Source organism: Caretta caretta, chromosome 3 (genome assembly GCF_965140235.1).
Source record: "Caretta caretta isolate rCarCar2 chromosome 3, rCarCar1.hap1, whole genome shotgun sequence".
In the NCBI taxonomy this organism is placed as follows: Eukaryota; Metazoa; Chordata; order Testudines; family Cheloniidae; genus Caretta; species Caretta caretta.
In genome coordinates, this window is record NC_134208.1 from 1,045,908 (window position 1) to 1,058,612 (window position 12,705).

Sequence of the window (12,705 nt, forward strand, 5' to 3'; positions counted from 1 at the left end):
CGCTGGGAGTTGGAGGCGCAGGGCACGCTGGGAGTCGGCGCGTGGGGCACACTGGGAGTTGGAGGCGCGGGGTGTGCTGGGAGTCGGAGGGGGTGGGCGCGGGGTACGCTGGGAGTTGGAGGCGCGTGGGGCACACTGGGAGTTGGAGTCGCGGGGCACGCTGGGAGTCGGAGGGGCGGGGCGCAGGGCACGCTGGGAGTTGGAGGCGCGTTGGGCACACTGGGAGTTGCCGGGGCGCGGGGCACGCTGGGAGTCGGAGGGGCGGGGCGCAGGGCACGCTGGGAGTCGGAGGGGGTGGGCGTGGGGTGTGCTGGGAGTCGGAGGGGCGGGGCGCAGGGCACGCTGGGAGTTGGAGGCGCGTGGGGCACACTGGGAGTTGGCGGGGCGCGGGGCACGCTGGGAGTTGGAGGCGCGTTGGGCACACTGGGAGTTGGAGGCGCGGGGCACGCTGGGAGTTGGAGGGGCGGGGCGCAGGGCACGCTGGGAGTTGGAGGCGCGGGGTGTGCTGGGAGTTGGAGGCGCGGGGTGTGCTGGGAGTCGGAGGGGCGGAGCGCGGGGTACGCTGGGAGTTGGAGGCGCGTTGGGCACACTGGGAGTTGCCGGGGCGTGGGGCACGCTGGGAGTTGCCGGGGCGTGGGGCACGCTGGGATTTGGAGGCGCGGGGTGTGTTGGGAGTCGGAGGGGCGGGGCGCGGGGTGTGCTGGGAGTTGGAGGGGTGGGGCGCAGGGCACACTGGGAGTTGGAGGCGCGGGGCACGCTGGGAGTCGGAGGGGCGGAGCGCGGGGTACGCTGGGAGTTGGAGGCGCGTTGGGCACACTGGGAGTTGCCGGGGCGCGGGGCACGCTGGGAGTCGGAGGGGCGGGGCGCAGGGCACGCTGGGAGTTGGAGGCGCGGGGCACACTGGGAGTCGGAGGCGCGGGGCACGCTGGGAGTCGGAGGGGCGGGGCGCAGGGCACGCTGGGAGTTGGAGGCGTGGGGCGCGGGGCACGCTGGGAGTTGGAGGCGCGGGGTGTGCTGGGAGTTGGAGGCGCGGGGCGCGGGGCACGCTGGGAGTTGGAGGCGCGGGGTGTGCTGGGAGTTGGAGGCGCGGGGCGCAGGGCACGCTGGGAGTCGGAGGGGCGGGGCGCAGGGGACGCTGGGAGTCGGAGGCGCGGGGCACACTGGGAGTCGGAGGCGCGGGGCACGCTGGGAGTCGGAGGGGCGGGGCGCAGGGCACGCTGGGAGTTGGAGGCGCGGGGTGTGCTGGGAGTTGGAGGCGCGGGGCGCGGGGCACGCTGGGAGTTGGAGGCGCGGGGTGTGCTGGGAGTTGGAGGCGCGGGGCACGCTGGGAGTTGGAGGCGCAGGGCACGCTGGGAGTCGGCGCGTGGGGCACGCTGGGAGTTGGAGGCGCGGGGTGTGCTGGGAGTTGGAGGCGCGGGGCACGCTGGGAGTTGGAGGCGCAGGGCACGCTGGGAGTCGGCGCGTGGGGCACACTGGGAGTTGGAGGCGCGGGGTGTGCTGGGAGTCGGAGGGGCGGAGCGCGGGGTACGCTGGGAGTTGGAGGCGCGTTGGGCACACTGGGAGTTGCCGTGGCGTGGGGCACGCTGGGAGTCGGAGGGGCTGGGCGCAGGGCACGCTGGGAGTTGGAGGCGCGGGGCACGCTGGGAGTCGGAGGGGCGGGGCGCAGGGCACGCTGGGAGTTGGAGGCGCGGGGTGTGCTGGGAGTTGGAGGCGCGGGGCGCGGGGCACGCTGGGAGTTGGAGGCGCGGGGTGTGCTGGGAGTCGGAGGGGGTGGGCGCGGGGTGTGCTGGGAGTCGGAGGGGCGGAGCGCGGGGTACGCTGGGAGTTGGAGGCGCGTTGGGCACACTGGGAGTTGCCGTGGCGTGGGGCACGCTGGGAGTCGGAGGGGCTGGGCGCAGGGCACGCTGGGATTTGGAGGCGCGGGGCACGCTGGGAGTCGGAGGGGCGGGGCGCGGGGTGTGCTGGGAGTTGGAGGCGCGGGGTTGTTGGGAGTCGGAGGGGCGGGGCGCAGGGCACACTGGGAGTTGGAGGCGCGGGGCACGCTGGGAGTCGGAGGGGCGGGGCGCAGGGCACGCTGGGAGTTGGGGGCGCGGGGCACACTGGGAGTCGGAGGGGCGGGGCGCGGGGCACACTGGGAGTTGGAGGCGCGGGGCACGCTGGGAGTCGGAGGGGCGGGGCGCGGGGCACGCTGGGAGTCGGAGGCGCGGGGCACGCTGGGAGTCGGAGGGGCGGGGCGCGGGGCACGCTGGGAGTTGGCGGGGCGCGGGGCACGCTGGGAGTTGGCGGGGCGCGGGGCACGCTGGGAGTTGGAGGCGCGGGGCACGCTGGGAGTCGGAGGGGCGGGGCGCGGGGCACGCTGGGAGTCGGAGGGGCGGGGCGCGGGGCACGCTGGGAGTTGTGTCTCGGGGCATTTCCAGGTCCGGTGGCCCTCGGGGCTCTGCCCTGTCGTCGCCGTGCAGGGATCTGCGCCTGCGCGGGGCCGCTCGGGGTGAAGGCGCCTGCGCAGGCGTGAGGAGGGTCCGGTTCCGCCGGGTCGGTGGCGGAAGCCGAGCGGAGCCGCCGGTGAGGGGCCGGGGCTGGGGCCGGGGGAGCGGCGGAACTCCCCGCGGCGGGCGGGCGGGGCGGGCCGGGGCCGGGGCCGGGGGAGCGGCGGAACTCCCCGCGGCGGGCGGGCGGGGCGGGGCCGGGGCCGGGGGAGCGGCGGAACTCCCCGCGGCGGGCGGGGCGGGCCGGGGCCGGGGCCGGGGCCGGGGGAGCGGCGGAACTCCCCGCGGCGGGCGGGGCGGGCCGGGGCCGGGGCCGGGGCCGGGGGAGCGGCGGAACTCCCCGCGGCGGGCGGGGCGGGCCGGGGCCGGGGCCGGGGGAGCGGCGGAACTCCCCGCGGCGGGCGGGGCGGGCGGGGCCGGGGCCGGGGGAGCGGCGGAACTCCCCGCGGCGGGCGGGGCGGGCCGGGGCCGGGGCCGGGGGAGCGGCGGAACTCCCCGCGGCGGGCGGGGCGGGCCGGGGCCGGGGGAGCGGCGGAACTCCCCGCGGCGGGCGGGGCGGGCCGGGGCCGGGGCCGGGGGAGCGGCGGAACTCCCCGCGGCGGGCGGGGCGGGCGGGGCCGGGGCCGGGGGAGCGGCGGAACTCCCCGCGGCGGGCGGGGCGGGCCGGGGCCGGGGCCGGGGGAGCGGCGGAACTCCCCGCGGCGGGCGGGCGGGGCGGGCCGGGGCCGGGGCCGGGGGAGCGGCGGAACTCCCCGCGGCGGGCGGGCCGGGGCCGGGCCGGCCGGAGCCGAGCCCCCGGGAGCGGAGCGGAGCGGGCGCGCTGCCCCGGCGCCGGGCTCGGTCCCGCCCCCCGAGGGCCGCCGGCTGGTGCGCCCGGGCTCTGCTGCCGCTCGGGGCCGGGAGTCGCTGGCGCCTGGGCAGAGCGCGGCGCCGGGAGCTGCCAGGGGACGGGCTCGGGGCCCCAGCCCTGCCCCCCCCCCCGGGCCGGGGACCTGGGGCGCCCCAGACCCTCCCGCGGCTGGTGCGAGGCCCGACCCCGCGGGGCTGGCGGAAGGGGCCGGGCTCGGGGTCTTCGGCCGGGCCCGGAGCTGGGCTGTCACCGGGCCAAGCCCCGCCCAGCCCGGCCCCGGGGCCAGACCCGCTCCGTGCTCGGGGCCTGCTGGTGGCGTGAGGGTCAGTGGGGCTGGCGGGGAGCCGGCCGGGCCGGGCTGCGGGGGGTGGGCTCGGTGCAGGACGCGATTCGACCGCCCAGGAGCTCGGTCAGGTCCACCGGGCACGGGCACTGGCCGTGGGCAGGCTGGTTGCTGGGCTGTCTGTGTCCCCCCCTTGGGTCACGGCCAGGTGGGCCCTGGCCATGGGCAGGCTGGTTGCTGGGCTGTCTGTGTCCCCCCCTTGGGTCACGGCCAGGTGGGCCCTGGCCGTGGGCAGGCTGGTTGCTGGGCTGTCTGTGTCCCCCCCTTGGGTCACGGCCAGGTGGGCGCTGGCCGTGGGCAGGCTGGTTGCTGGGCTGTCTGTGTCCCCCCCTTGGGTCACGGCCAGGTGGGCGCTGGCCGTGGGCAGGCTGGTTGCTGGGCTGTCTGTACCCCGCCTTGGGTCACGGCCAGGTGGGCCCTGGCCATGGGCATGCTGGTTGCTGGGCTGTCTGTGTCCCCCCCCTTGGGTCACGGCCAGGTGGGCCCTGGCTGTGGGCAGGCTGGTTGCTGGGCTGTCTGTGACCACCCCCCACCCTCCTTGTGTCACAGCCAGGTGGGCGCTGGCCGTGGGCAGGCTGGTTGCTGGGCTGTCTGTGTCCCCCCCCCTTGGGTCACGGCCAGGTGGGTGCTGGCCGTGGGCAGGCTGGTTGCTGGGCTGTCTGTGACCACCCCCCACCACCCTTGGGTCACAGCCAGGTGGGTCCTGGCCGTGGGCAGGCTGGTTGCTGGGCTGTTTGTGTCCCCCCCCTTGGGTCACGGCCAGGTGGGCGCTGGGTTGTCTGTACCCCCCCTTGGGTCACGGCCAGGTGGGCGCTGGCCATGGGCAGGCTGGTTGCTGGGCTGTCCCCCCCACCCCCCCCTTGGGTCACGGCCAGGTGGGCCCTGGCTGTGGGCAGGCTGGTTGCTGGGCTGTCTGTGACCACCCCCCATCACCCTTGGGTCACAGCCAGGTGGGTCCTGGCCGTGGGCAGGCTGGTTGCTGGGCTGTCCCCTCCCACCCCCCTTGGGTCACGGCCAGGTGGGCGCTGGGTTGTCTGTACCCTCCCTTGGGTCATGGCCCGGTGGGCCCTGGCTGTGGGCAGGCTGGTTGCTGAGCTGTCTGTGTCCCCGTCCCCCCCCCCTTGGGTCACGGCCAGGTGGGCGCTGGCCGTGGGCAGGCTGGTTGCTGGGCTGTCTGTGTCCCCCCCCTTGGGTCACGGCCAGGTGGGCCCTGGCTGTGGGCAGGCTGGTTGCTGGGCTGTCTGTGACCACCCCCCACCACCCTTGGGTCACAGCCAGGTGGGTCCTGGCCGTGGGCAGGCTGGTTGCTGGGCTGTCTGTGTCCCCCCCCCTTGGGTCACGGCCAGGTGGGTCCTGGCCGTGGGCAGGCTGGTTGCTGGGCTGTCTGTGTCCCCCCCCTTGGGTCACGGCCAGGTGGGCGCTGGGCTGTCTGTGACCCCCCCCCACCACCCTTGGGTCACAGCCAGGTGGGTGCTGGCCGTGGGCAGGCTGGTTGCTGGGCTGTCTGTGCCCTCCTCCTTGGGTCATGGCCAGGTGGGGGCTGGTTGTTGGGCTGTCTCTCTGTCTCTCCTCCTTGTCTGGCCAGTTCTTGCCCTGCCTTGTTTCACTTCCTCATTCCTGCTGCCGGGTGAGCCTGGATTCACACTACTGGCTTGGTAAGTGCTGTGTCCTGGTCCCTGTCCTTCTGCTTAGCTCTCGGGCCCTTTTTGGGGGTGGGGCAGGGGATCTTGCAGGGTGAGAGAAACCCAGAGCTCTGACAAGCTGCAGAGAGAGGGTTTGGGGGTGTCTGTGTGGGGAGGTGCACGCCTTCAATGTCTCTGCAGTTAGCCCCCCTCCTTGTGGGTGCATGGCTGGGAATGGGGCGTGCTGCACTGGCATGTATCTGGGAGTACTCTGGTCCCTGGGCTGTGGGCCCTGTGGCCACGAGGGGGCAGTGCGGCCATTGGCAGCCCTGACTCGTGAGGGTGACAGCTGCTGCGAGCGAGCGGTATGCCCGCAGTGTGTTGGGCCTGCCCCGAGGGCATCACTGCCCCAGGCCAAGGCTCTGCGCAGCTGGCAGGCTCGCCCCAGGCTGCTGGGGGCCTGTGGTGCTGGTGTGGCCTTGTCTCGGGTGTCCAGGGCTGCGTGTGGTATGGAGGAGGGGAGGTTTGGTATGGAGGGAGCTGTAGGCACTGCTGGCCTGGCCTTCCCTCCTTGTGGGTGGGAGCCCCAGGCCAGGTGGGGGTGCAGGCCCTGCTGGAAACCTGCTGTTCCCTGCTTCCTCGCTGGTACTGTGAGCGCTGGCTGTAGCGTGGGAGCCCTGGGCTTGGCCCTCTGCTGGAGAGCTGGTGTCTGCCTGGTTCCCTAATCCCCCCGGGGGCTCTGCTGAGTGGGCCCTTGGATGGGAGGGGATCCCCTGGGCAGCTGTGCCCCGCTGCCCAGCACACACAGCTGCCTGCCTGGATTGCCATGCGGAGATGGCCCTGCAGTGGGTGACAGGATCCTGGCCAGCACAGGCCCCTCTGCACGCTCTGGGGAGCTGGAATAGCTGTTGTGCCAGCCCCTGCACCCAGCTCCCCTTGTCCTCACCGGTCCTGCCCCACAAAGGGGTGGCTGCAGCCTGCAGGGCGTGGGCACGGTGACTCACACCCCCCATTTCCCCTCCAATACAGAGCAACATGGCGGAACCCGGCCGACCCCAGCGGAAAATGTCCCGGGCTGGGGAGAGTTTGTACAGAGTCCTGGGCCTGGAGAAGGGGGCTTCTTCAGAGGAGATCAAGAAGGCGTACAGGTAGGGAGCCCACCTGCTGGGCCTAGCCACCCCGCCTCTCCCACGGGCCCCTTCTGGCTGCACCTCTGCTGCCGGATGTGCTGGGGCAGGGAGAGCCCAGCCAGCCACGGCTTGGCTCTGGCCCTGGCCCTGGAGAAGAATGCACACCCTGGAACTCCTGTGTGGGAGAGGTCGCACCGTGCTCCCCAAGGGTCCTCCTGTCCCCAGCATGGGGTAGGGTCATACCAAGTAGCTTAGGGTCTCCCAGCCCCAGGGGAAAGGGAGGGAGGATTCTCTGGTGCCCCCCTGAGATCTTGGGGGCGACTTGGGACGTCTCCTCAGCCCTGCCGCTTCCCTGCACCGTGCAGGAAATTAGCCCTGAAGTACCACCCAGACAAGAACCCCGAGAATCCCGAGGCAGTGGAGAAATTCAAGGAGATCAACAATGCGAATGCGACGCTGAATGATGAGAACAAGCGGAAGATCTACGATGAATATGGCTCTATGGGGCTCTACGTGGCTGAGCAGTTCGGCGAGGAGAGCGTCAAGTACTACTTCCTCATGTCCAAGTGGTGGTTCAAGGTGAGTGCCCCCTGCCTGCTGGGCACAGCCCCCACCCACCCATTCTCTGCACCTGTCGGGCTCCTCCGGGGCACTCCCAGCGCTGGCTGCCCCAGCCACATGGCTCAGGCTGCCAGGTGGGGTGACATGGAGAGGTCTCCTGGGCTCTGGGTGTCCCAACCGGAGGTGGGTGCGGTGCCCAGGTCCTGAGCCACCCATTGTGGCAGAGGTGGGATTTCAGTCAGTCTGAACGTCGGGGCAGGATGGGGCAGGGTCTGAAGCTAAACTAAGGAAAGAACAAGAATTACATAGACAAGTTAGGTTTCTCCAAGTCGGCAGGGCCTGATGAAATACATCCTAGAATACTTAAGGAACTGGCTGAAGAGATCTCTGGGCCATTCGTGATTATTTTTGAGAACTCCTGGAGGCCGGGAGAGATCCCAGAGGACTGGCAAAGGGCAAATATAGTCCTTATCACTAAAGGGGATAAAGACAAACCAGGAAATTACAGACCCCCAGTCAGTTTAACTTTGGTATCTGGAAAGATAATGGAGCAAATACTCAAACAACCTAGTTATAAAGACTTACAAGATGAGAAGGTGATAAGTAACAGTGAACAGTGTCAAGAGCAAATCTTGTCAAACCAACCTAATCTCCTCCTTTGACAGAGTGAGTAACAAGCCTTGTGGATAGGGGGAAGTGGAGGACGTGATAAAAGCCTTACTGATGTTGAGATATGATACTGTCTCAAGTGAAAAGAACAGGAGGACTTGTGGCACCTTAGAGACTAACACATTTATTTGAGCATAAGCTTTCGTGAGCTACAGCTCACTTCATCGGAGTTGCATCCGATGAAGTGAGCTGTAGCTCACGAAAGCTTATGCTCAAATAAATTGGTTAGTCTCTAAGGTGCCACAAGTCCTCCTGTTCTTTTTGCGGATACAGACTAACACGGCTGCTGCTCTGAAACCTGTCTTAAGTGACTGTCTCATAAACAAACTAGGGAAATGTAACCTAGATGAACCTACTGTAAGGTGGGTGCAAAACCATTCCCAGAGTGTAGTTATTAGTGGTTCACAGTCAAGCTAGAGGGCATAACAAGTGGGGTCCTGCAGGGATCTATCATGGGGCTACTTCTATTCAATATCTTCATCAGTGGTTTAGATAATGGCATAGGGAGTACACTTATAACATTTGCAGACAGTACCAAGCTGGGAGGGGTTGCAAGTGCTTTGGAGGACAGGATTAAAATTCAAACTGATCTGGACAAACTGGAGAAATGGTCTGCAGTAAATAGGATAAAATTCAACAAGGGCAAATGCAAAGTACTCCACTTCGGAGGGAACTCTCAATTGCATACATACAAAATGGGAAATGACGGCCTAGGACGGAGCACTGCGGGAAGGGATCTGGGGGTCATAGTGGACACAAACTAAATGAGTGAACAGTGTAACGCTGTTGCAAAAAAAGCAAACATCATTCTGGGCTGTATTAGCAGGAGTGTTGTAAGCAGGGCACAAGAAGTAATTCTTCTGCTCTACTCCACGCTGATTAGCCTCAACTGGAGTATTGTGTCCAGTTCTGGGTGCCACAATTCAGGAAAGATGCAGACAAATTGGAGAGAGTCCAGAGAAGATCAACAAAAAATGATTAAAGATCGAGAAAACACGACCTTCCAGGAAGAATTGAAAAAGGGTTTGTTTAGTTTGGCGAGGAGAAGACTGGAGTGGGGGGAGAAGAGAGAAGTCTTCAGCTACAGAAACGGTTGTTATAAAGAGGAGGGAGGTAAATTATTTTTCTGAACCCCCCAAGAAGCCATGGGTTCAATTGCAGCCAGGGCGGTTTCGGTTGGACCCTGGGAAAAGCGTCCCGCCCGGGGGGTGATGCAGTGGAACGGATTGCCCAGGGAGGCCGTGGAGTCCCCGTCCCCACTGGAGGTTCCCCAGAGCCGGCTGGACACCTCCCCGTCAGGGCTGCTCAGACAGTCCGTGGTCCTGGCTCGCTGCGGGGCGCTGGGCTGGGAGACCCCTCGCAGCCCCGCGGATTCTCTGACCTGGCTGCTCCCTCCCACGCAGGCCTTGGCCGTGTGCTGCGGCCTCTTCTCCTGCTGCTGCTGCTGCTGCTGCTGCTGCTTCTGCTGCGGGAAGTGCCGCCCGCCTGAGGACGAGGACGCCTACAAGTACGTCAACCCCGAGGACCTGGAGGCCCAGATCCAAGCTGAGGCCGAAGGTGAGGAGGAGCAGGAGGAGTTGCCCTGCGCTGTGCTCCTGCTCTCGGGGGAGACCGCACAGCCCCTGGCCTGCCCTGGTCTGGGCCACGCTCTCAGCGGGGTGGGGAATCCGCCGGGGAGGTGGGCGGTGGAGCCCGAGGCAGCAAGGGTAATGGGGGGTTGGGGCATGGCCAGCACCGGGGGTGGGCAGCACGTGGCAGGCTGTGGGTTTTGAAGGGGCCGGCGGGGCAGATGGCAGCAGGAGCTAGAGGAGGGGGCAGTACTGGGCTCCGGCCCAGGGTCCCAGCTCTGCCGCGGCTTGCTGTGTACTCTGGGCAAGTCTCTCATCTGCCCTGCCCCGTGCCGTGCTGTCTACACGAGCCTGTGGCTGGCTTGGCTCAGCCCAGCCCTGGCAGCTGCCACCAGGGAGGGGGGACCCCCAGTGCCGGTGCTGTGAATGGAGGAAAGTGGGGTCAGCCTGACATCCTGGGGTCCTCTCTGGGCTGGAGCAGTCTGTGCCAGGTGCCTGCGGAAGGGGCTGGGGCAGGCAGGGCTGGGCCCTAGTGCTTGGGGGGGTGGGGGTTGTGCTGTCCTGCCCCCTGCAGGGAGGGACACAGCAGCCCACGTGGGAGCAAGGGCTTGGCTGAGCCTGAGGTCAGTCCCTCCCACGGTGCGGGACCGTGTGGGCAGGGTGCAGGGCAGAGCAGGAGACAGCCTGGATCCAGGCGCCCGGAGGGAGCTGAGCAGCCCTGGGGCCTGCCCTGCTGCTCTGCCTGACAGGCCCAGTCGTGCTCATTGCAATCGGGGGGGCCTGCCCTCTGGGATGGGGCTGAGCCCTCCCTGTTGTCGGCCCCAGCATGCGGGGGGGAGGCTGTCCCTCCAGTCACTGAGCTGATGTCCAGGAGGCCTGGTGACAGTGCTTTGAGTGGCCAGGAGAGGGGGCCCAGCACAAGGCAATTGTCTTACCACGCTTGGGGCAAGGCCTCCCTGGGACTCACCCCAGCACTCACCAGCCTTGCATCCCCCAGGCCTTGCACTGTCACAGCCGCCCCACCTGCGTGTCCCCGGGGCCCCAGGCAGGCGTGGAGGGAGACAGCAAGGAGTTGGGCATGGCTGCTATGCCTGTCGGGTGATGGGGTGCTCCTGGCATCCCCACACTTGCGGCCCTGCCCCTCTGGTGCCTGTTATTGCTGGCCCTTTGTCACAGACCCACAGGATTTGTGATACATCCTGGCTTTCACCAGCCCCCTGGAGGAGCCTTCCAGTGAGCCAGAGGAGCACTTGTCACCCCCAACCCACCCTCTGCTCCCAGCTCCCCAGCCTGGTCTGCCCCCCTCACACACCCAGCCTGGGCTCCCCCTGGCCGGCCCAGCCTGGGCTCCAGCCCCCTCTTTCCTTCCGCCATGCCCAGCCCGGGCTCCCACTGTTCCCCCGGCCCTCCCAGCCTAGGCTCCCCCTAACCCCCTCCTCCCCCGGCCCTCCCAGCCTGGGCTCCCCTCGCCAGCTCCCCCTGGCCAGCCCAGCCCTGGCTACCAGTGCCCCATCATCTTTGCCCACAGTGGTGGGCCAGTAATAGCCATTTGGGCTGGCCAGGTCCACACCCTGCTCCATGGCTTTCACCTCCCTGGGGCCTGCACCCTTTGCTTGGGTTTGTTCTTGGGGCCTGGAGCAGCTGGCCTGAGCCCTGAGCTCCCATCCCTCTGGCTGCCGGGTTCTGTGCCAAGCAGGCAGCCTGGTTTGGGGCTGGGGGGATCCTGGGTGGCAGTGGGGGTGCTCTGAGACCCCTGCATGCCCTGCCCCTCACTGAGCCTGTTGCTTCTCAGACACCCAGACACCCATTGTGGTGCAGCCCCTGCCTGCAGCAGCCGGAGAGGAGCCACTGCCAGACGCCAGCCTGAGGACTGACGCATGAGGCCAGCCTCGACCTGCCGACTGCCTGTCCCCTTGCCTGGACTCTGGGTGGGAACCCCACTGGAACTGCTGCTGCCCGGGGTCCCTGCGCTGGGCGCAGCCAGGCCAGCTGGCTGCGGCTCGAATCTCAGGTAAACTGGCCAACGCCTGTGGGGAGGCTGTTCGGGCCTCTGCCCGGGCCCTGTAAGGACTGGCGCCTGCCCAAGGCTCCTTGTGCTGTGACTTCTCCAGCTGCTGTAGCCTGCTGATGGGCCAGGCTCCCTGTGCTGCACCAGGAACCCGAGACTGGAAACCCCTGGGCACACCCCCTGCCTTGCCGCACAGCCCCCATCCCTCCCTCGGCCAGTCACTCACCAGCAGCACCAGCACCCGCCTGGCTTCTCCCCAGCCGGGCCCCTCTCCTCCGAACCCAGTGTTTACAGCTGCGCGGACGCCGAGCTCGCAGGGCCCTGGGCTGGGTGCTGCCCTCTGGGTCCTGGCCTGAGAAGCACACGCCTGTGCCCCAGCCGCGCAGCTTGGAGGCAAATGAGACCAACCCCACTGTAACTAGCCCATGGAGATGGAGCAGCTGCAGGCTGAGCCTGCCGGGCACCCTGCTGCTTCCAGGGACCTGTCCCTTCCCTGTGTCGGGTGCCAAACACAGCTCTCTAGGCAGGCCGTGGTCCTGGCAGGTAGCACACTCTCTGCCTGCTTGCTCTGTGGCCTGCTGCCCCTCTGGGGGTAGGACCCCCTCCCTCAGTGCTCCTGTCCTGGCCTCCAGGCAGAGCCTCAGTCACTGTGTCTGAGCCTCACTGGTGTCCCTGCTGGCACCCTGGGGCCCACCGGGGCGGTGTGTCAGGGGAGTAAAGGAACCTGTTGTCTGGCTTTGATGGCACCATTAAAGGCGGCTGCGGGCTTGTCTCTCGCCGTGGTCTTTGCCCTGCCGGCACTGCTCTGAGTCCGTGACTTGTACCCGCGCAGCCAGCTCCCTGCCCAGCCTTGCTCCAGGTTCTCTTCTCAGAAGCGTGTCCAGAGCCAGGCTGTGCGCGGCTCCTCTCGCCTGTGCTGCAGGACTGGCCCCAGCCCCCGGGGGACCCCAGTGGGCCTAGCGCTGTCGCGTTGCTGTGTGCCCAGCGCCAGCAAAGGGTGCGTGGCCACAGCTGGGTCTGCACAGCTGGGCGGGGGCCTTTCCTGCTTCCCTACAGGGGCTGTCAGCTAGACAGTGAGGGACCATAGCGGGGAAGGGACACGGCTGGGCCTCAGCACCTGTTGCCTGAAGCCACTTCCCTGGGAGCCAGGCGGAGTAGGGGCAGGGTCCTGTGCCTTGGCCTAGAGGCTGAATGTGCCCAGGGGAGGGTAACAGGCCATTGGAATAACACCTCCCCCCTCTAGCCTGGCAGCCGGCAGCTGCTCCCTGCACTGCACCTGCCCTGGAGGTTGGTGCACCCCCGCCCCCATGTCCAGCTTCCTCCCCTGCATGGAGGCCTCTGCTCCCAAGGGAGTCTCTGTGAGCTGGAGCCACCAATGCTTGCCTCCCAGCTGCCCTCCCTCGGGGGTGCTGCGGGGGGAGGGGCAGTGGGTCTAGGCTGCTGGGCCACAGACCACAGAAAGCTTCAG

General features: G+C 68.1%; 1 protein-coding gene across 2 annotated transcripts; it reads left to right on the top strand.

Moving 5' to 3' along the window:
• Positions 1 to 2,376: 2,376 nt before the first annotated feature.
• Positions 2,377 to 12,033, top strand: DNAJC5G (DnaJ heat shock protein family (Hsp40) member C5 gamma). 2 transcript variants are annotated; one of them, XM_075126252.1, is made up of 5 exons: positions 2,377 to 2,562; positions 6,331 to 6,449; positions 6,797 to 7,010; positions 9,065 to 9,218; positions 11,022 to 12,033. In XM_075126252.1, the coding sequence occupies exons 2-5, from the start codon at positions 6,337 to 6,339 to the stop codon at positions 11,108 to 11,110; spliced, it is 570 nt and encodes a 189-aa protein (XP_074982353.1). In that variant the 5' UTR covers positions 2,377 to 2,562; positions 6,331 to 6,336; the 3' UTR covers positions 11,111 to 12,033. The 2 variants fall into 2 exon arrangements, with proteins under 2 accessions (XP_074982353.1, XP_074982354.1); XM_075126253.1 differs by lacking the exon at positions 2,377 to 2,562 and adding an exon at positions 4,961 to 5,334.
• Positions 12,034 to 12,705: the final 672 nt, after the last annotated feature.

Excerpts from the sequence above, each read along its gene's own strand:
- DNAJC5G (XM_075126252.1), top strand. The coding sequence starts at position 6,337 with ATGGCGGAACCCGGCCGACCCCAGCGGAAAATGTCCCGGGCTGGGGAG. Across the intron at positions 7,011-9,064 it reads TGTCCAAGTGGTGGTTCAAG|GCCTTGGCCGTGTGCTGCGG; the intron begins GTGAGTGCCCCC and ends CCTCCCACGCAG. Across the intron at positions 9,219-11,021 it reads GATCCAAGCTGAGGCCGAAG|ACACCCAGACACCCATTGTG; the intron begins GTGAGGAGGAGC and ends GTTGCTTCTCAG.